This window comes from Phyllostomus hastatus, unplaced genomic scaffold (assembly GCF_019186645.2).
Source record: "Phyllostomus hastatus isolate PE091 unplaced genomic scaffold, TTU_PhHast_1.1 phas_scaffold_501, whole genome shotgun sequence".
NCBI classification, from domain to species: Eukaryota; Metazoa; Chordata; class Mammalia; order Chiroptera; family Phyllostomidae; genus Phyllostomus; species Phyllostomus hastatus.
Window position 1 is genome coordinate 72,053,880 of NW_025334033.1, and position 21,518 is coordinate 72,075,397.

Consider the following 21,518-nt stretch of genomic DNA (forward strand, 5'->3'; position numbering starts at 1 on the left):
CTCCTTGTCACCCAGGCCGAGGTCGCCCTCCAGCCTGGCGCCGGGCGCCTGCACGTCCACCTCCACGCTGGGCAGAGCCACGTCCACCTCTGGGCCGGTCACCTGGCCCTTGGGGGTCTTCACGTCCAATTTGGGCCCCTTGAGGTCCACCTGGGGGCCCTTGATGTCCATCTTGGGTGCCTTGATGTCCACCTGAGGGCCCTTGATGTCCATCTGGGGGCCCTTGATGTCCACCTTGGGCATCTTGATGCTGGGCATCTGCACCTTGGGCAGGTGGCCCTTGAACCTGGCGCCGTCTGCTTTGCCCTTCAGGTCGCCCAGGGCCACCTCTCCCTCGGGCAGGGCCACCTCCACCTCTGCCCCTGGCAGCTCCATCTCAGCAGAGGGAAGCTGGATGCCCCCCTCTGGGGCCCGCAGGTCAACGCCCACCGAGGGCAGGCTCACCTCCCCAGTGGCCTTGGGCATGGTCACGTCCACGGAGGTGCCCAGATCCTTGCCGGGCCCCGACACGCCGAAGGACGGCATCTTGAACTTGGGCATCTTGAACTTGCTGGCCCCCTCCTTGTCACCCAGGCCGAGGTCGCCCTCCAGCCTGACGCTGGGCGCCTGCACGTCCACCTCCACGCTGGGCAGAGCCACGTCCACCTCTGGGCCGGTCACTTGGCCTTTGGGGGTCTTCACATCCAGCTTAGGCCCCTTGAGGTCCACCTGGGGGCCCTTGATATCCAGCTTGGGTGCCTTGATGTCCACCTGAGGGCCCTTGATGTCCATCTGGGGGCCCTTGATGTCCACCTTGGGCATCTTGATGCTGGGCATCTGCATCTTGGGCAGGTGGCCCTTGATCTTGGCACCATCTGCTTTGCCCTTCAGGTCGCCCAGGGCCACCTCTCGCTCGGACAGGGCCACCTCCACCTCTGCCCCTGGCAGCTCCACCTCAGCAGAGGGCAGCTGGATGCCCCCCTCTGGGGCCCGCAGGTCAACGCCCACCGAGGGCAGGCTCACCTCCCCAGTGGCCTTGGGCATGGTCACGTCCACGGAGGTGCCCAGATCCTTGCCGGGCCCCGACACGCCGAAGGACGGCATCTTGAACTTGGGCATCTTGAACTTGCTGGCCCCCTCCTTGTCACCCAGGCCGAGGTCGCCCTCCAGCCTGACGCCGGGCGCCTGCACGTCCACCTCCACGCTGGGCAGAGCCACGTCCACCTCTGGGCCGGTCACCTGGCCCTTGGGGGTCTTCACGTCCAATTTGGGCCCCTTGAGGTCCACCTGGGGGCCCTTGATGTCCAGCTTGGGTGCCTTGATGTCCACCTGAGGGCCCTTGATGTCCATCTGGGGGCCCTTGATGTCCACCTTGGGCATCTTGATGCTGGGCATCTGCACCTTGGGCAGGTGGCCCTTGAACCTGGCGCCGTCTGCTTTGCCCTTCAGGTCGCCCAGGGCCACCTCTCCCTCGGGCAGGGCCACCTCCACCTCTGCCCCTGGCAGCTCCACCTCAGCAGAGGGCAGCTGGATGCCCCCCTCTGGGGCCCGCAGGTCAACGCCCACCGAGGGCAGGCTCACCTCCCCAGTGGCCTTGGGCATGGTCACGTCCACGGAGGTGCCCAGATCCTTGCCGGGCCCCGACACGCCGAAGGACGGCATCTTGAACTTGGGCATCTTGAACTTGCTGGCCCCCTCCTTGTCACCCAGGCCGAGGTCGCCCTCCAGCCTGACGCCGGGCGCCTGCACGTCCCACCTCCACGCTGGGCAGAGCCACGTCCCACCTCTGGGCCGGTCACTTGGCCTTTGGGGGGTCTTCACATCCAGCTTAGGCCCCTTGAGGTCCACCTGGGGGGCCCTTGATATCCATCTTGGGTGCCTTGATGTCCACCTGAGGGCCCTTGATGTCCATCTGGGGGGCCCTTGATGTCCACCTTGGGCATCTTGATGCTGGGCATCTGCATCTTGGGCAGGTGGCCCTTGATCTTGGCACCATCTGCTTTGCCCTTCAGGTCGCCCAGGGCCACCTCTCGCTCGGACAGGGCCACCTCCACCTCTGCCCCCTGGCAGCTCCACCTCAGCAGAGGGCAGCTGGATGCCCCCCTCTGGGGGCCCGCAGGTCAACGCCCACCGAGGGCAGGCTCACCTCCCCAGTGGCCTTGGGCATGGTCACGTCCACGGAGGTGCCCAGATCCTTGCCGGGCCCCGACACGCCGAAGGACGGCATCTTGAACTTGGGCATCTTGAACTTGCTGGCCCCCTCCTTGTCACCCAGGCCGAGGTCGCCCTCCAGCCTGACGCCGGGCGCCTGCACGTCCACCTCCACGCTGGGCAGAGCCACGTCCACCTCTGGGCCGGTCACCTGGCCCCTTGGGGGTCTTCACGTCCAATTTGGGCCCCTTGAGGTCCACCTGGGGGCCCTTGATGTCCATCTTGGGTGCCTTGATGTCCACCTGAGGGCCCTTGATGTCCATCTGGGGGGCCCTTGATGTCCACCTTGGGCATCTTGATGCTGGGCATCTGCACCTTGGGCAGGTGGCCCTTGAACCTGGCGCCGTCTGCTTTGCCCTTCAGGTCGCCCAGGGCCACCTCTCCCTCGGGCAGGGCCACCTCCACCTCTGCCCCTGGCAGCTCCATCTCAGCAGAGGGAAGCTGGATGCCCCCCTCTGGGGGCCCGCAGGTCAACGCCCACCGAGGGCAGGCTCACCTCCCCAGTGGCCTTGGGCATGGTCACGTCCCACGGAGGTGCCCAGATCCTTGCCGGGCCCCGACACGCCGAAGGGACGGCATCTTGAACTTGGGCATCTTGAACTTGCTGGCCCCCTCCTTGTCACCCAGGCCGAGGTCGCCCTCCAGCCTGACGCCGGGCGCCTGCACGTCCCACCTCCACGCTGGGCAGAGCCACGTCCCACCTCTGGGCCGGTCACTTGGCCTTTGGGGGGTCTTCACATCCAGCTTAGGCCCCTTGAGGTCCACCTGGGGGCCCTTGATATCCAGCTTGGGTGCCTTGATGTCCACCTGAGGGCCCTTGATGTCCATCTGGGGGCCCTTGATGTCCACCTTGGGCATCTTGATGCTGGGCATCTGCATCTTGGGCAGGTGGCCCTTGATCTTGGCACCATCTGCTTTGCCCTTCAGGTCGCCCAGGGCCACCTCTCGCTCGGACAGGGCCACCTCCACCTCTGCCCCCTGGCAGCTCCACCTCAGCAGAGGGCAGCTGGATGCCTCCCTCTGGGGCCCGCAGGTCAACGCCCACCGAGGGCAGGCTCACCTCCCCAGTGGCCTTGGGCATGGTCACGTCCCACGGAGGTGCCCAGATCCTTGCCGGGCCCCCGACACGCCGAAGGGACGGCATCTTGAACTTGGGCATCTTGAACTTGCTGGCCCCCCTCCTTGTCACCCAGGCTGAGGTCACCCTCCAGCCTGGCGCCGGGCGCCTGCACGTCCCACCTCCACGCTGGGGACAGCCACGTCCCACCTCAGGGCCGGTCACGTGGCCCTTGGGGGGTCTTCACGTCCAATTTGGGCCCCTTGAGGTCCATCTGGGGGGCCCCTTGATGTCCAGCTTGGGTGCCTTGATGTCCACCTGAGGGCCCTTGATGTCCATCTGGGGGGCCCTTGATGTCCACCTTGGGCATCTTGATGCTGGGCATCTGCACCTTGGGCAGGTGGCCCTTGAACCTGGCGCCGTCTGCTTTGCCCTTCAGGTCGCCCAGGGCCACCTCTCCCTCGGGCAGGGCCACCTCCACCTCTGCCCCTGGCAGCTCCACCTCAGCAGAGGGCAGCTGGATGCCCCCCTCTGGGGCCCGCAGGTCAACGCCCACCGAGGGCAGGCTCACCTCCCCAGTGGCCTTGGGCATGGTCACGTCCACGGAGGTGCCCAGATCCTTGCCGGGCCCCGACACGCCGAAGGACGGCATCTTGAACTTGGGCATCTTGAACTTGCTGGCCCCCTCCTTGTCACCCAGGCCGAGGTCACCCTCCAGCCTGGCGCCGGGCGCCTGCACGTCCACCTCCACGCTGGGGACAGCCACGTCCACCTCAGGGCCGGTCACGTGGCCCTTGGGGGGTCTTCACGTCCAATTTGGGCCCCTTGAGGTCCATCTGGGGGCCCTTGATGTCCAGCTTGGGTGCCTTGATGTCCACCTGAGGGCCCTTGATGTCCATCTGGGGGCCCTTGATGTCCACCTTGGGCATCTTGATGCTGGGCATCTGCACCTTGGGCAGGTGGCCCTTGAACCTGGCGCCGTCTGCTTTGCCCTTCAGGTCGCCCAGGGCCACCTCTCCCTCGGGCAGGGCCACCTCCACCTCTGCCCCTGGCAGCTCCACCTCAGCAGAGGGCAGCTGGATGCCCCCTCTGGGGCCCGCAGGTCAACGCCCACCGAGGGCAGGCTCACCTCCCCAGTGGCCTTGGGCATGGTCACGTCCCACGGAGGTGCCCAGATCCTTGCCGGGCCCCCGACACGCCGAAGGGACGGCATCTTGAACTTGGGCATCTTGAACTTGCTGGCCCCCTCCTTGTCACCCAGGCCGAGGTCGCCCTCCAGCCTGACGCCGGGCGCCTGCACGTCCACCTCCACGCTGGGCAGAGCCACGTCCACCTCTGGGCCGGTCACTTGGCCTTTGGGGGTCTTCACATCCAGCTTAGGCCCCTTGAGGTCCACCTGGGGGGCCCCTTGATATCCATCTTGGGTGCCTTGATGTCCACCTGAGGGCCCTTGATGTCCATCTGGGGGGCCCTTGATGTCCACCTTGGGCATCTTGATGCTGGGCATCTGCATCTTGGGCAGGTGGCCCTTGATCTTGGCACCATCTGCTTTGCCCTTCAGGTCGCCCAGGGCCACCTCTCGCTCGGACAGGGCCACCTCCACCTCTGCCCCTGGCAGCTCCACCTCAGCAGAGGGCAGCTGGATGCCCCCCTCTGGGGGCCCGCAGGTCAACGCCCACCGAGGGCAGGCTCACCTCCCCAGTGGCCTTGGGCATGGTCACGTCCACGGAGGTGCCCAGATCCTTGCCGGGCCCCGACACGCCGAAGGACGGCATCTTGAACTTGGGCATCTTGAACTTGCTGGCCCCCTCCTTGTCACCCAGGCCGAGGTCGCCCTCCAGCCTGACGCCGGGCGCCTGCACGTCCCACCTCCACGCTGGGCAGAGCCACGTCCACCTCTGGGCCGGTCACCTGGCCCTTGGGGGTCTTCACGTCCAATTTGGGCCCCTTGAGGTCCACCTGGGGGCCCTTGATGTCCATCTTGGGTGCCTTGATGTCCACCTGAGGGCCCTTGATGTCCATCTGGGGGCCCTTGATGTCCACCTTGGGCATCTTGATGCTGAGCATCTGCACCTTGGGCAGGTGGCCCTTGAACCTGGCGCCGTCTGCTTTGCCCTTCAGGTCGCCCAGGGCCACCTCTCCCTCGGGCAGGGCCACCTCCACCTCTGCCCCTGGCAGCTCCATCTCAGCAGAGGGAAGCTGGATGCCCCCCCTCTGGGGGCCCGCAGGTCAACGCCCACCGAGGGCAGGCTCACCTCCCCAGTGGCCTTGGGCATGGTCACGCCCACGGAGGTGCCCAGATCCTTGCCGGGCCCCCGACACGCCGAAGGACGGCATCTTGAACTTGGGCATCTTGAACTTGCTGGCCCCCTCCTTGTCACCCAGGCCGAGGTCGCCCTCCAGCCTGACGCCGGGCGCCTGCACGTCCACCTCCACGCTGGGCAGAGCCACGTCCACCTCTGGGCCGGTCACTTGGCCTTTGGGGGTCTTCACATCCAGCTTAGGCCCCTTGAGGTCCACCTGGGGGCCCTTGATATCCAGCTTGGGTGCCTTGATGTCCACCTGAGGGCCCTTGATGTCCATCTGGGGGGCCCTTGATGTCCACCTTGGGCATCTTGATGCTGGGCATCTGCATCTTGGGCAGGTGGCCCTTGATCTTGGCACCATCTGCTTTGCCCTTCAGGTCGCCCAGGGCCACCTCTCGCTCGGACAGGGCCACCTCCACCTCTGCCCCTGGCAGCTCCACCTCAGCAGAGGGCAGCTGGATGCCTCCCTCTGGGGCCCGCAGGTCAACGCCCACCGAGGGCAGGCTCACCTCCCCAGTGGCCTTGGGCATGGTCACGTCCACGGAGGTGCCCAGATCCTTGCCGGGCCCCCGACACGCCGAAGGACGGCATCTTGAACTTGGGCATCTTGAACTTGCTGGCCCCCTCCTTGTCACCCAGGCCGAGGTCACCCTCCAGCCTGGCGCCGGGCGCCTGCACGTCCACCTCCACGCTGGGGACAGCCACGTCCACCTCAGGGCCGGTCACGTGGCCCTTGGGGGTCTTCACGTCCAATTTGGGCCCCTTGAGGTCCATCTGGGGGCCCTTGATGTCCAGCTTGGGTGCCTTGATGTCCACCTGAGGGCCCTTGATGTCCATCTGGGGGCCCTTGATGTCCACCTTGGGCATCTTGATGCTGGGCATCTGCACCTTGGGCAGGTGGCCCTTGAACCTGGCGCCGTCTGCTTTGCCCTTCAGGTCGCCCAGGGCCACCTCTCCCTCGGGCAGGGCCACCTCCACCTCTGCCCCTGGCAGCTCCACCTCAGCAGAGGGAAGCTGGATGCCCCCCTCTGGGGCCCGCAGGTCAACGCCCACCGAGGGCAGGCTCACCTCCCCAGTGGCCTTGGGCATGGTCACGTCCACGGAGGTGCCCAGATCCTTGCCGGGCCCCGACACGCCGAAGGACAGCATCTTGAACTTGGGCATCTTGAACTTGCTGGCCCCCTCCTTGTCACCCAGGCCGAGGTCGCCCTCCAGCCTGGTGCCGGGCGCCTGCACGTCCACCTCCACGCTGGGGACAGCCACGTCCACCTCAGGGCCGGTCACCTGGCCCTTGGGGGTCTTCACGTCCAATTTGGGCCCCTTGAGGTCCACCTGGGGGCCCTTGATGTCCAGCTTGGGTGCCTTGATGTCCACCTGAGGGCCCTTGATGTCCATCTGGGGGCCCTTGATGTCCACCTTGGGCATCTTGATGCTGGGCATCTGCACCTTGGGCAGGTGGCCCTTGAACCTGGCGCCGTCTGCTTTGCCCTTCAGGTCGCCCAGGGCCACCTCTCCCTCGGGCAGGGCCACCTCCACCTCTGCCCCTGGCAGCTCCACCTCAGCAGAGGGAAGCTGGATGCCCCCCCTCTGGGGGCCCGCGAGGTCAACGCCCACCGAGGGCAGGCTCACCTCCCCAGTGGCCTTGGGCATGGTCACGTCCACGGAGGTGCCCAGATCCTTGCCGGGTCCCGACACGCCGAAGGACGGCATCTTGAACTTGGGCATCTTGAACTTGCTGGCCCCCTCCTTGTCACCCAGGCCGAGGTCGCCCTCCAGCCTGGCGCCGGGCGCCTGCACGTCCACCTCCACGCTGGGGACAGCCACGTCCACCTCAGGGCCGGTCACCTGGCCCTTGGGGGTCTTCACGTCCAATTTGGGCCCCTTGAGGTCCACCTGGGGGCCCTTCATGTCCACCTGGGGGCCCTTGATGTCCATCTGGGGGCCCTTGAAATCTACTTTGGGCATCTTGATGCTGGGCATCTGCACCTTGGGCATGTGGGCCACGGGCAGCTTCTCGCCCAGCTCGCCTGTCTTCATGTGCACGTCGGCGGAGGCCAGCTCTCGGCTGATGACACTGGTCTTCACCTCGGCCTGCACGGAGGGCAGGGACACGTCCGCCGAGGCCTGTACGGGCTTGCCGGAGGCCGACACTCCGAAGGACGGCATCTTGAACTTGGGCATCTTGAACCTGGTGTCCCGGGCTGCCAACTCTGTGTCCCGACGTCTCACGTCGCCCTGCAGTGTTCCTTGTGGTTCCTTTCCGGTCATTTTTTTTCGGCCTTTTCTGAGTGCTCTGGTATCTTCTCCATCGCTCCCCTCTGCATCCTTCTGCAATTTGATAACGGTGAGATGTGTGGACCCGTGCGTCTGTGTCTTCTCCTGTCCCTCCTCCTTTCACCTCCCTGGCCTTACGTGTGGTCCACCCCGTGAACGGCCGTCCTTGGACCTGTCTGATGTTCCTTTCGCTCCCTCCCGTCGCTGCCCCTGTGTGCTCCCTCTTTTCTCCTTCCCCCCTGGTCCTGTCCGACCCCACTCTCCTCTTACTTTCTCCTGGGTGCTGGAGACCCTTCCGTGACCCTGCCCCTCCGTGTCTGTGGGCCCTGTTCTCCAGGGCTCTGTGGCCTGCCCAAGGGCCACCCCTCCTCCTGCCGTCCCCAGCAGAGTTTCTTTGGAAACGGTCAAGTTGTGTGTCTTCACGTTGGGCATTCGGAGGTGGGCCTCAGCCGGCCGGCCCTGTGTGCGGCCTTCCTCTGCAGCCTCTTGCAGGCGCCACCTTCCACCCCCGTTTTCCACCCTTGTCCCGGCTCCCTCCTTGTGGCTCTCCATGCCCTGTCGGGGGCTTGTGCCTGTTTGGGTTTCCCTTGCGGCACAGGCTCCTCGGGGACGTTTACCTCCTGTGACAATTCTTGGCCTCTGGGGTTTATGCCAGCCCCACAGCCCAGGGCCCTCTGTCCGCTCTGCAGGTGGCTGCCTGGGGAGGGCATGTCCCCTCCCGGGCGTCTTCCCACCTTGGCCGCTCCCCTGCCGCAGGCAACAGCCCTCGGTCCCGTGGGGTGTCATCCCAGGACCCTGCCCCCTCCAGGTCCCGGGCCTGCACAGCCCTGCCCTGGCCCCTCCATCCGATGCCCCACCCACGACGGCCCCACCTCCGGGCCCACCTTGAACTGCAGGTTCAGGAGCCTCCTCCTCCGCTGGCCACCGGGCCCTGCGCGGGGCTCCCGCTCCTCTGCCAGGAACTGGGCCTCCGCGTCTGAGCTCGTGGGGGACACGTCCAGGGCCTGGCCCCTCTCGCCGGCCTCCGAGGAGCTGCGTGACCTCCGGGGCCCTCGCTTGGTCTTTATGGCTTGGAACTTGGGCCAAGAGAGCCTGTCCCCCCGGGGACGCCGGCCTCGGCCCTCTCTGGGCCGGGAGATGAGCCTCTCCTGGTCTCCTTCTGCGTCCAGCGACCGCACGGGAGTGTCCGTGCTCCCGTAGGCCTCGCCCACGTCCTGAAACACAGGGAGAGGGTGCCTGTAGCCGCGAGCACGCGGCGTCCGAGGCCCGGGCGTGGGGACACCCTGGCCCGGGCCCAGGGGCCGCCGCGGCGGTGGCCGCACCTGCTTCTCCGTGCGCTCCGGGGCGACCTGGGTGGCGCTGTGAGCCCGCTCGCCATCCCCGCCGGCGGGAAGTGGCCGCTTGATCCTGAGCTGGACCTTGTACGGCTCCGAGTACTGGAGGATTTTGAGCGCGTCCTCATAGCTGATGTTGTCGAAGAAGATGGTGGCGCTGAGCAGCTGGTCCCCTGGACAAGCACGGAGTGGGCACGGCCTCAGCTCCCCAGGCCCGCTCCCGAGGAGGAGGGCCCTGCGGGGGTGCGTGTGTGGGGGGAGCCCGACTCACCACTGCCCAGCCCTCCCCGCCACAGAGCCCAGGCGGGGCCGGCCACCCCCGCGCCACCACAGGGCAGGCGCTCCGCCCTGGGACAGGGACCATGGGGACCGGGGGCCGGGGGGCCCAGGGCCGGGGCGGCTGTGGCACCTTCTCTCAGGCTGAAGAGCCTGGCGGCCGAGGAGCCCTGCAGCACCTGCTTCACAAAGATGCCCTGTTCCCCGCCGCCCGTGACGCTGTAGCCGCTGACTCCAGCCTCCGCCTCAGTCTCCAGCGTCACCTCCGTCGCCTCCTGCGCGGACAAGGCAGAAGCGTGCCGGGGCCGCGGTTGAGCTCAGTGCCGGGGCCCCCTCCCCCGAGGACAGAGACCCCAGGTCCTGCCTGTCACCCAGCAGCAGAGGGCGAGGGGAGGGCCCCACCAGGCAGGCCGGGAAGGCAGCAACACCCGCTGCACCTGCGGGGGGAACGGCCTTTTCCCGTCTCCGCCCCCACCTGCCCGGACTTGGGGGCAGCCCGTCCGCAGCCATGCAGACCCGGAGGGCTCGGCCAGCAAGGGGGAGAGGTCTCTGCTCCCCGGGACCCGGGCCTTCCTCCGTCTCCCTCTGCTCACTCTCCAGCGCTGCAAGCTCCGCTGGCCCACGAGGCAGCTGCTGCTCGAGCCACGCAGGGTCACCAGTGCCGAGGGAAACGCCGCCGGCCTGACCTGGGGCATGGCGGGGCCCTGGCGGCCGGCAGAGCTGGACCCTTGCCGAGCCGCTGACCACAGAATGGGCCTCAGGGGGCAGTGTCCCCGCCTCACCGGAAGCCACAGACCTGGGCGCCGTCTGGGCCCGCCTGGTCACCCGTGTGTAGCCAGGTCTGTGCACCGAGGTCCTCTGGCTGGAGTCCAGCCCTTCACCGCAGGGCGCTGGGCCGTGGGGAGGCCTGGGCTGGCCTTCGGAAGCCCTTGAGCCCCAGGCCTGACGAGGGGACAGGGGCCGGGCACAGGGCACAGGAGCACGCCGCCATCCCCCCTGCCCCTCCTTCCCGCCCTGCTGCAGCCCCTGTTGCGGGGCCCAGCCCCGCCCCCGCATTCCCGCCTTGCCCACCTCTGCACGACTCATCTTGGAAAGTGTCCGGGAGTCCCCGGAATCCCGCTTCCACCAGGACCGCCGTCGCCCCGAGGGGGCTCGCCTGCTGGGTGTGTCTTCCTACAGCCACAGACACCAAGGGTGACCCGCCTGCCCCAGCCCCGCCCCGCTGTGGGGACGCTGTCTGCACCCCCCGTCCGGAGCCAGCACGCCCCTCCCCACAGGTGGGCCCACGAACACACACTCCAGGTGGGGGGGGGGCCGGAGAGGAGGGCCCGTCGGGCACCGCTGTGGCCCGCGGGCTGCGCAGACAGGCGGAGAACTGCCCGCACAGGGCAGTGCAGCGGGAGAGGCGTCCCCTTGGGGCCCCACACCCACGCCTGCCCTGCGCCCGTGGGCCTCTGTCCAGCAGGCTCACCGGGCGTCCGAACTCCTCCGTCGAGCATTCGTAGACGGGCGAGGACCCCTGTGGCCGAGGCCGAATGATCTCGTCCACGGGCCCCTCGGTCACCTGGCAGGAGGAGAGAACCGGGTGACCCTCGGCCTCACAGGGTGGGCCCGGGCCCGGGGGAGGGGTGGGGTTCGAGGAGGCCTCGCCCCCTGGGCTCACTCACAGAGGGGTCCTCCTCCGGGTCCGTGTCTGGCAATCCAGGCTGCAGCTGGCGGCCGGACACTGTGGAGAGAGAGGCAGAGTCAGGGCTGCCCCGCAGGTCGGTGGGCCTGAGAGCGGGGGCCCAGGGGGCCCAGAGGCCGTGGGAGCAGGGTCACCTCGCCTGGCCGCTGAGCCTGAGGCCGCCTGCAGGGTGGACCCACAGCCGCTGGGCGGGAGGCTGTGGCCTCAGGTCAGAGGGCTGCGAGCCGGGGCGGGGCCGCTCAGACCGAGGGGCAGCCTCCGCGGACGTAGTCCCAGGAAGGCGCCAAAGGCAGCGCGGCGACGATCGGCCCGAGGGGACTCCGAGTCCAGAGCGGCTGCAGCACGGAGCCCGTGACGTCCCGAACTCGGCAGACGGGACGTCCGGGACGCCCAGAGACACGGGAGGGCGGGGCCGCGCCGAGGAGCAGCTTGGGACCGGGCCCGTCTCTGAACACCCGCCGATGGGGCGTTTAGGAGGGGCCCCGCGGCGACTGTCGAAAACTGGTCCCAGAGCTAAAGCGAACCACGTTTAGAGGATGGCTGGAAAAGGCGCGGCACCGAGGAAGGAAGACGGTCACAAGGAAATACGTCGTAGTTTTTAAAGACCGCAAGCCGGAGTGCAGGAGCAGAAAACACACTGCGGGGGGCGGGGGGGGGGGCGGAGCTTAGCGGCAGAACCGGGACAGACGCGAGGAGAAAGGAGAAGAACGCCGGCTGGTGAGCAGCGCGAACCCACTGGGAGGACGGGGGAAAACGGGCCGGACGCCTGCGGGGCGCCGGCTCTGCGTGTGCGCGTGTGCAAGTGTGTGTGTGTGCGCATGTGTGCGCGCGTGTGCGTGCACGGGTGTGTGTGCATGTGTGTGTGCGTGTGTGTGTGTGCATGTGCGTGTGGAGCGGAGGTCCCGCAGGGGAGGGGGGAGGGCGGAGGCGCGTCTGAAGCGTCTGAAGACGTGATGGCTGAGAAAGCTGCAGAACCACGGAGCTCAGCGAACCGCACGAGGACAGGCCCCGCGACATGCGGGCCAGGCCCAGCTCAGCCGAGCACTTGAGAGACGGAGGGGACGGCGGAAGCCACCGGAAGGAAATAACTGGGCCACAGCATCAGGGCACGAGGACCATGGGAAGCTGACACCCTGGAGCCGGAGGACAGTGGGAGGAAAACGCCGTGACCAAGGATTCTGTGTGCGGCGAACCGTCCTTCAAAACTGAAGGCGAGCCCTGGCTGGCGTAGCTCAGTGGATTGAGCGCGGGCTGCAAACCAAAGCATCGCAGGTTTGGTTCCCAGTCAGAGTGCATGCCTGGGTTGCAGGCCATGACCCCCAGCAACCACACATTGGTGTTTCTCTCTCTCTCTCTTTCTCCCTCCCTTCCCTCTCTAAAAATAAATAAGTAAAATCTTTAAAAAATTAAAAAAAGGATAGTTGATCCTAAAAAAAAAAACAAAACTGAAGGCGAAGGCAGAGGAGCCAGCAGACAGAGCGGCCCTGGGGGCCTGGGGGGCGGCCCGGCCAGGAACGCCGCGGCAAAGGGGCGGGCCCCACGCGCCGGCTCAGGCCCGCCGGCGGAAGCAGAGCGTGGCGAGAGCTGTCCGCGTGGCCTCCACAGAAACACAGCTTTCCACACTCAGTCTCCGAACCTCCTCGAGAGACACGAGACCCTGCGGGGGGGGCGGGGGGCTGGCTCGCTCCTCGCGAGAACGGCCGGGCATCCCAGGCTGGGCAGGCGGTGGTCGCCGTCACGGTGCTCGGCCGCGGCAGGGCGGCCGCTGCGGACGACACACGTGTGAGGGAAAGTGGCCGCGCCCCAACGACGCTGTGACCATGGAACACACGCAGGCCGACGCCCACCAGCTGCCCGGGTGAGGCGGGGATCGGGACGCCGTGGCGCTGGCGTCCCGACGTGCGGGGCGTGGCGGCTGTGGCCGTCCAGCGGAAAGGACACGGGTGTGTCGGGCCCAAGCTCCCCAGTGTTACCAGAGTTAGGCAGGCGCTGCCTCGGGTGGGGGGCCTGGGACCACCACCAGGCGGCACCCGCACTGCACACCAGGCGGGCCGACCGGCAGGTGCCTGCTCTTGGTGACCTCCAGCACACCCCTGAGTCTGCGGACACCTGCTCGCAGGGTCCAGGTGCGCCGCAGGGAAGCCGGAGGAACGGATCGGCAGGTCCGCAGCCCCAGCGGCAGGCGCACCGCCGCACGGTGACCGTGGCCTCACAGAACCGGGCAGGCGAGAGTGCGCAGCCTGCCACCGGCCAGCAAGCTGCCACAGACCACGCTGCCTGGCGTGGCCAGACCCACGGCCCTCCTGAGTGCACCGAGGCCGTCACCGAGGCGGACCACACGCTGGTGCCTTTCAAACGCCTCCGTGGTCGTGGGGTAGTGTAAGTGACACTCGGCGTCTTCTCCGACTCCCCGTGGGGCTGAGGCACGCGTATAAACGGGAATATGGGGACAGAAAGCCCAGAACGGTCCCCGCTCCACGCGCCCACTCGGCTCCGACAAGGCAGCCAAGTTATTGCAAAAGGAGGACACTACATCTTCCCACAACGGTTCTGGGTGGGCTGGCTGTTTCTCTGTGGGTGGTGGGGGCGGGGGCACCCGGAACGTCACCCCGCACATAGAAACTAACTCAGGGTGAGTCACAGAGCCGCCGGGTGTGAAACCTGAACTCTAAAACCAGAAGAAAACACGGGAGAGATTCCTTGCCACTCGGACGAGGCAGAGCTCTTTGAGGCAGCATGCAGAAGGTGTGAGTCACAGAAGAAAATGTGGTAAGTTATATTTCATCCCAATTAAATACCTGTGGTCTGGAGTGGCATTCTTTTCTAAAAAATTTCTATTGATTGATTGACTTCAGAGAGAGGGCGAGGGAGAAACATGGATTGGCTGCCCCACCCAGGCACTGATGGGCTGATGCCCGGATGTGTCCTGACCAGGGGTTGGACCCGCAGCCTTGGGAGGACGCTCTAACCAGCTGAGCCGCCCCGCGGGGTGGAAAGGCACTCTGAAGGAAATGAAAGGTAACCGATGTATCTGTCCAAGGGCCTGCAGCCAGAAAGACAGCTCAGTAGAAAAAGACAAAACCCACAATTAAAAATGGGCAGGAGCTTGGAGCAAACAGGTCCGGAAAGCTGTTTGCAAACAGGTCTCGATAAGCGCAGGAAAAGACGCAGGAAAAGACGGCGGGCGCCCTCAGGCAAACGGGAACAGAGACAGAAAACCAAGGGGACCGAGCAAAGGTCCCAGAAGCGCGCTCAGTCAGACGCCAGCTCCAGCAGACCAAGGTCCTGCTGCTGGGCCCCTGTCTCCACATTAAAAAACGTCCCTGTCGGCCCCCCCTCGGCCCCGAGAGGGCGCGTTCCCTGTGGGCCAGAGAGCCGCAGCCGATGGCATAACAATCGGGCTTCCAGGAGACACACGGAACAATTCTCCCCCGGGACAGGAGAAGCGCCGAGAGGAGCCGGCGGAGGACGTGACGGTGCAGAGGCTACGGCGATGGAGCACGTCAAGTCCCACCGCGGGCCTGGCGGGGAGACGCGAGGCAGACACCGCATGACCTCCGACACGAGTGCGCAGAGAATCCTGCCCACCGAAAGCAGAAGACGGGCAACCCGACTGCAGAATGGGCAGGGAAGCTTCCGAAAAGCAACTAACTCGCAAGAAAGCCCCAACCAGCCCGCCAGCTAACCCAGAGGGGCGTGCGGCCCCTCCGCCAGTGGCGGCCCGGCAGCCCTGCCCCGCCCCGCCCCGCCCCGCCCCGCGCTTTGCCAGGGCCCGTTGCGTCTCAGCGCAGCCCGCCTGCGGCCCCGCAGCGCCACACCCGGCTTCGCAGGAAGTCAGGCGGGCGATCGCCGTGGGATGGGCGCACAAATGCCCTCCTAGCACCATTTCAGAGCCCAGAAGGCTCAGCTGTCCGTCACGGCTGGAACGAGAACACAGCCGGGTGCTCGTCCTGTGGCACCGCGCAGGGCGAGGCGCGTGAACGCACGCGTCCCCAGGCAGCGCCGGCGCAGGAGCGGGCGGGGGAGGGGCCCTGGCGGCGAGGGTCTACCTGCCAATCCCGGCGCTTGCTTCACTGGTGTGTACACTTTGGGGAAATGCTACACACTTAGGGTTTGTGCCCTTTTCCAAGGGAAAAAAATCAATCCTACATAAAATTGAAATGAGGAAATCATAAACGCTGTGCCGATAAATCTGAACACTCAGAAAGATTGGATATATTCCTAGGGAAACACCCTGCCAGCCCAGCAGGAAAAACAATCGGAGTGGCTCTGTGCAACCCAACAATCAAACCCTTTATCTGCAACCTTCCGCGCGCCGCGCGGTGCCCAGCCCCGCCCTGAACCGCTGGGATCCCTCTCCAGCCCCAGGACCGCCCCCTGCTGGTGACTCCTGGGCTCGGGCTCAGGGGCTGTGCACGGCTGTCCCCAGGCAGCAGACAGGGCCCCCCAGCCCTGGGCAGTGGAGCCAGCCGGACCCTGATTCGGCCCGAGGAAGGGAGAGGCGGAGACTAGAGCCTGTCCCTGCGGAGTCATCTCCCACCCTGGCGCTGGGTCCCACTCTCCCTGGCCGTGGTTTCCCTTCCCCTTCCGCCCAGACCCTCGCCCCCTCCCCAAAGCGCGTAGGGCACTGTGCGTAGGCAATGAGGCAAGTGAGGCTGGCAGAGGGGCAGCCGCGTGCCCAGGGGGGCCAGGCTGGGCCAGGGCAGCGGAGGGTCTGGCCGGCCTGGGGTGCAGGCAGCCCCCACAGAGGAGTGGGAGGTCTGGAAGCTCCTGGCCACCCAGAAACCCAGCCTCCCCTCCCTTGGCCTCCGCAGTGAGACTCTGAGTCAGACAACAAAACAAGGTCCAGTGGCCGCCCTCCTGGGCGGGTGGGCGGGCAGGCAGGCATGGCCCCACGGGGGCGGCATCGGCACAGGGCGGAGGGGCTCTGGGACCCCGGGCAGGGGGAGGCCGGGCCAGCAAGCGGGGTTTCCAGCCGGGTGCTGGGGAGGCTGCGTTTCCAGGGGCAATGTGGAGGAAGGGCCCCCAGCCAGGCAGGGACCCCAGGCCCCGAGAAGCCCTACCCCCAGCCTGCTCCAGGGAGTCTCGTGGGCGACCGGGGCGGGTGAGGGAGGTGGGGCGTGCCCAGGCTGGGAACCTGCAGCAGGGGGAGCTCGGCTGCCCGTGCAGGCTGGCCCACTGGCCCGGCCGCCCCCTCAGCGGGCCGAGCCCACCGCCGCGGGGAGGAAGAGCAGGCGGGGGGAGACCGTGGCCCTGGGAAGTCGCCTTAGGCTCTGGGTCCCCCGTGCTCCCATGGGAGAGCCCCGGCCTGGCCAGGGGCACACAAACAGGAAGAAGGAAACCGTGCCGACCGGGCAAGGCTGCTGGGCCGGCTCCAACCTGGCCCCCGGGGCGGGGACAAGGAGGCATCCGGGACCCTCAGAGCATCTTGCTGCCAGTGCCCTGTCCTGAGGGGGCCGCCCCTCAGTCCCCAGTGCAGGGGAGGCGTCCCGTCGGCCGGCCTGGCCTGGCCCAGTCCCCATGGCCCATGGCCCTACAGATAGGCTCCGTAGACAGCCCGGCCCCAGCGCTCACCCCAGACAACAAGTAATGACCAGCTCACCAAAGCCCCAGATTTCAGAGGAGGACGGGGGGGGGGGGGGGCGGCGGCACGCTGAGCCAGGTTCCAAAGGCCGTTCCCTCTTCCCCTTGGCTCAGGGCCCAGCCCCAACCCCGGTCCTCTGTGGCCTCACGCAGCAGCTGGCCGGGCCGCAGACCCTGGGGAAGGAGGAGCTGGCCACTAGGGAGAATGGGAGGGGGGCGCTGCTTCAGCCAGAACGTTGCGTTCCCAGGAACGGGAGTCTTCTGGGGGCGAGGGGCCAGAGCCGAGGCATGCGGGGACCAGGGGAAGGGGACACAGGACGACTTGCCCATAGGGCTCCAGACCCAGCTAGGGACCCCGCCAGCATCAGCACCAGCCACGTGGGACTTCTGTTGCGGGGGAGGGGGGCAATTTTGCTTAAACAAAAACCAACTTTGCATCTGAACAGCCACCCCTGGAGTCCAGCACCTGCCTGCAGGTAGACCCAGGTGTGGCTAGCGCCTTGAGGTTGAATGCATTTGCATGTCCCCAGGGCTTGTCCCCAGGGCATGTCACCAGGGCAGCCGTGGGACTGGGGACCGAGAGACTGGCCTGGAGAAAAAATGCCTCAGTGGGGTGGGGGGGGGGTGCCCAGATGGCGGCCTGAGAGGCCCAAAGGGTGTGCAGGGACAAGTGTGGCTGGGCCTGGCACCCAGCACCCAGGGGGCCAGGCAGTGGGAGAGGGGAGCCCTGGGGCAGGCTCACCCTTGGGACACCGCTCTCAGGCTCCCGGCCCAGACCCAGGCCTCACCTCCTCCTGGAACCCAACAGGGAAAGGCTGGGCTGACTCGTCATGAGACGGTCTGACTTCCAGAAGTGGCGGCAGCCGGCAGCCAGCCCAGGGCCCGCCCACCCCTCCGGAGGTTGCTGCTGCGTCTCAGGGTAGCTGGTGGGAGGCCACCAGGCTCCTGCTGAGCCTCCAAGGCTCCCGGGCTCCAGAGGGCAGGCACCCAGCCTGGGCCCCCCAGATCTGGGTCGAGGGTTCCGCACCCACCCGCAGCCCTCCCAGGCCACCCTCTCCGCAGCGCCCCTGCAAAGCCCCCTGCTGCCGCCTGGTGGTCAGCGTGGTTTGGGGCCTCCCCAAGTCTGGCCGAGCTACCTCGGCAGCCCTCACCGCTGCAGCCCCAGCCTGGGCCCCCCAACTCTGCAATTCTCATTTGCCAGTCCCTCCGCCAACTCACAGACCCACCTGGCCACCCTGCCATCGCCCTGGCCACTGCCTGCCATCACCCTGGCCCTGGAGCACGGCGCTCACCCAGCACCCAGCACACAGACCTCAGCACAGAGCAGGTGCACACAGGAAGGAAAGGAGCGGGGCAGATCTCCCGGAAGGAGGCCAGGCTGCCCGGCCTGCAGGTGCGGCCAAATCCCGAGTGCTGAGGGGGGCGGCAGGTGGGCCCAGTGCCCCTCCTGCAGCACCTGGAGAAACTGAGGCACGGGACACACCAGCCTACCAACTCCCAGGGGCCCAGCGGCCAAAAGGAGCAGCTCCACGCTCCTGTCCAGCCAGATGGGACCAGCGTGACCCCTGGGGGGTTGGCTGGCCACTGCAGGCCCCACAACCCACCTGGCACCCGCAGGTGAGTAGGTCTGGGCTGGCTCGAATGGCCCCCACACCCCCAGGGCCTCCAGCATACCACACGAGGGCCATCATCTGAGGAGCCCCCTCCAGGTCACATGGTCCAGCCTTAGGCATACCCGTCCTGGGCTGCTGACCTCGCACATCTGCCCCTCCAACCTCAGCGGGGGGCTGGGGCAGGGCAGAGAGGCAGGGGGATGCCGAGTCCAGCCGTGCCTGCTGGCCCCCGAGGCCTCCACACAGCCCCCACAGGTCTGCGGGGCCCAGGGCTGAGCCAGGGCGGGGGCGGGGGCTGGGGCAGGGGGCAGGGGTGGGCCCAGCAGACGGCCGCAGCCGCTTACCGAGGCCAGCGTCCTCCCAACTTGCCCGGCAGTGATGGTCCCGGGCTGCAGGCTCCCCAGACACCCTCCCGGGCGCCTCCCTTCGCTGCCCCACCCTCGGGCCTCCTTCCAGGCTGGCCCCAGCCCACGGCAGGGAGTGGGCTGCCCTCTCCTAGCCAAGGGATCCAAGCCTCTCCCCCACTGTTTCTGTGAGCCTGGGCCCGCCCCTCCCCTGGAGCCAGCCCCCTCCCCCATCCTGAGCAGCTGACTGGGGGAAGGAAACAGGGCCCAGCACGGGGCACGTCTGAGTCACTGCCACCCACGGGGCCCCGCCCAGTCTGGTCCTGCCCAGCGCGGTCCGGTCCAGTCCGGTCCAGTCCTGCCTTGTGTGCAGACTCATAGGTCAGACAGGACCCCCCAGGGAGGCTGCACACGAGCCCCCTGCCTCAGTCTCCCTGTGGGTGCCCGGTGGGGGACCTCACACAGGCACAGAACCCCGCTTTCCCTGGGACCGCAGGGCGAGAGGGCTGCCCACCAAGGCCCAGCAGGTCTGGACTGAGCCTGTGCACGGGACCTCGGGGGAGTGCCCTTGGCCACCACCTGCCTGCCTGACCCCTGCAGCTCCCTCAGCCCCAGCGCGGCAGCCCCTCCCACTCAAAGCGCGGCATCGGTGGCCCTGAGATCCAGAGTGTTCAACTTGCCATCTGCATGCAAGTAGTGGCCGAGGAACACGCCCCTGAGTCTGAAGACCCCCAGTCCTGGGCTCCCCAGGGCTCGGCCCGCCTGGCCTGCCTCTTCCTGTCACCGCCCCCTGCCATCCTCCAGGACTCAACCCCACCCCAGGCACGCAGGCCCCTCCCAAGTCTGGGAGCGCTGACAGGGCTGGGCAGGCCGGGGCTGGACGGGCAGGATGCCTGCAGTATGCATCTGCAGGATCCCAGGGCTGCCCCGCCCTGCACCCCGCAGCCCCGAGGGTGGGGCTCGGCTGGCGGCTGCACCTGCACCCCACAAGCAGGTTGCGGGCCCGGCCTGCGCAGCCGAGGGGCCCAGCCAGGGCTGGATGGCAGCGAGGGGAGGGCCTGGGCCGCACCTCTGCCTGCCACACCAGGCCAGGGTCAGCGACGGTCGCTGAGGGTGGGGGGGCTGCTGGGCAGCTGGGGTCAGCAGGCACCAAAGGGAGCTGCTGGGACTGGGCCCCCAGCCGGACACAAGAAGCCAGGAGCAGAGGGGGGTGGGTAAGTGGCAGGGAAGGGCCCCTGGCCACTCGGAGGGCTCCTGGCTAAAGCTCCAGCCCAGGGCAGGGGCACCCGTGGGCAGACAGGACCAGAAGTCCTGGAAGAAGGGCCGACAGAGGCCCCTTCTGGCCGCCCCCACCCCTAACAACCTGACGGTCACCACCACCTTTATTCACAGAGAGGGAGGGAAGCCCACCAAGCCTGCCCGCCCGTGACCACCCCCCACTCCCACGGCCCAGACAGCCCCCACCCGGACGGAGCCTTGTTCACAGCCTGGCGCCTCGCAGGACCAGCCCCACCCCCACCGCTGACTCAGCGAGGAGGCGGTTGGCCGGAGCAGTGTTGCCAGGCCTCCTCCTGGGCCCAGGTGTCCCGTGCCCTCTATGCTGCCCCCGTCTCCTGGACCCCAGCACCTCCTTGACCTCGGGCGCTGCTCCCCGGGAACAGTCTTGGCCAGAACCCCACCTCAGAAGCCAGACCACACCTGTGGCCGGGCGCCCGGTGCTCCCTCCGCCCCACGAAGGTCTCTCCTGACTTGGGCACGTCCACTCGCACTTGCTCTGCCCAGCGCGCCCTCCCAGCTCCGGGCCGGGACCCTCCCTGGGCCCCAGTGGCCCGCACCAGCAGCCCTGGCCCGGCGCTGGGTGCCCACGGCTCCCAGGCTGACGGAGGGGCGGGGATGCACAGACTGCCCGGGACACTGGGCAGAAAGGCAGGGTCAGGCTGGAAGCACAGGGCCCAGGGTCAGCACCACTGGGACCCTGTAGGGGCGCCAGCCAGGGGGCGGGGGGCGCCCCTCACACCTGGCCCCAGAGCTGGTTCCAGTCCTACAGGTGCACACCTGGCTCTGAGCAAGGCCCGCCCACCTGCTCAGCTCCCAGGGACCCCACCTGCCTGACCCCGGCTCCACGTGGCCAGGCCTGGGAGGCGGGCCGGTCCCGAGATGCCACTGTCCAGCCTGTGCCCACTGTGTCCACTCCCCGGGCAGCTGCAGCTCAGCGCCACCCAGCCCCCAGGCTCCCAAGTGGAGTCATGGGAGTTCCGCTGTGGGCAGGGGAGGGCAGGCACAGGGCAGCTGATAGTGAATCAGCTGGCAGGAGGGCCGGGCCTGAGCGTGGCATTCTCCGGGGATGTGTCACGAGGAGCCCTCGGGTGCTGGCGAGACCCAGGGGTGAGGCCTGCTGGGAAGGGGGCCGCCCCCGGGGTCCCACCCACAGCCAGGTGCCTGCCGGGGGCTGCCGTCCTTCCCCCACCCTCGAAGGCGGGGCCCAGGGGCCGTGTGGGGGTGGGGCAGAGCACCCAGAGCCCCGTCTGGGCCCGACCTCGCCATTAGACAGCAGACCCTGGGCCTGAGCAGCCTGTCTGCCCATGGTGCCCATGCTGCCCATGCTGCCCAGGCTGCCCAGGCTGCCCATGGTGCCCAGGCTGCCCAGGCTGCCCAGGCTGCCCAGGCGAGAGCCTCACCAGGGTCCCGTCCCCAGCCCACTCCTTTCTGAGCTCGGCTGCGGGGCGGACACCAACCTCTGGCACCGTGTCCAAGCAGGAATACGGCTGGCAGAGCCTCCCCAGGACTCAGCAGCTCTGCCGTCACCCCTGGGTGATGGGCCTGCCCAAGGCTGCTCCTCACAGACTCTCGGGGT

The 21,518-nt window shown here is 67.6% G+C and overlaps 1 protein-coding gene across 1 annotated transcript in view; it reads right to left on the reverse strand.

The window, feature by feature from the left end:
• The window catches only part of AHNAK2 (AHNAK nucleoprotein 2), a 29,544-nt gene extending 8,251 nt beyond the window's left edge, over positions 1–21,293 (reverse strand). Inside the window, 30 exon segments of the mRNA XM_045821975.1 lie at positions 2–1,827; positions 1,871–1,897; positions 1,899–1,978; positions 2,016–2,088; positions 2,090–2,347; positions 2,349–2,411; positions 2,476–2,649; positions 2,651–2,716; positions 2,718–2,759; positions 2,761–3,210; positions 3,495–4,034; positions 4,099–4,334; positions 4,337–4,654; positions 4,718–4,904; positions 4,906–5,112; positions 5,114–5,227; positions 5,291–5,464; positions 5,467–5,562; positions 5,564–5,788; positions 5,853–6,122; positions 6,124–7,881; positions 8,712–9,041; positions 9,150–9,334; positions 9,571–9,712; positions 10,509–10,610; positions 10,909–11,001; positions 11,105–11,163; positions 18,665–18,777; positions 20,363–20,601; positions 21,201–21,293. Of these exon segments, the coding sequence (XP_045677931.1) occupies positions 2–1,827; positions 1,871–1,897; positions 1,899–1,978; positions 2,016–2,088; positions 2,090–2,347; positions 2,349–2,411; positions 2,476–2,649; positions 2,651–2,716; positions 2,718–2,759; positions 2,761–3,210; positions 3,495–4,034; positions 4,099–4,334; positions 4,337–4,654; positions 4,718–4,904; positions 4,906–5,112; positions 5,114–5,227; positions 5,291–5,464; positions 5,467–5,562; positions 5,564–5,788; positions 5,853–6,122; positions 6,124–7,881; positions 8,712–9,041; positions 9,150–9,334; positions 9,571–9,712; positions 10,509–10,610; positions 10,909–11,001; positions 11,105–11,163; positions 18,665–18,777; positions 20,363–20,601; positions 21,201–21,293 (8,540 nt within the window).
• Positions 21,294–21,518: the final 225 nt, after the last annotated feature.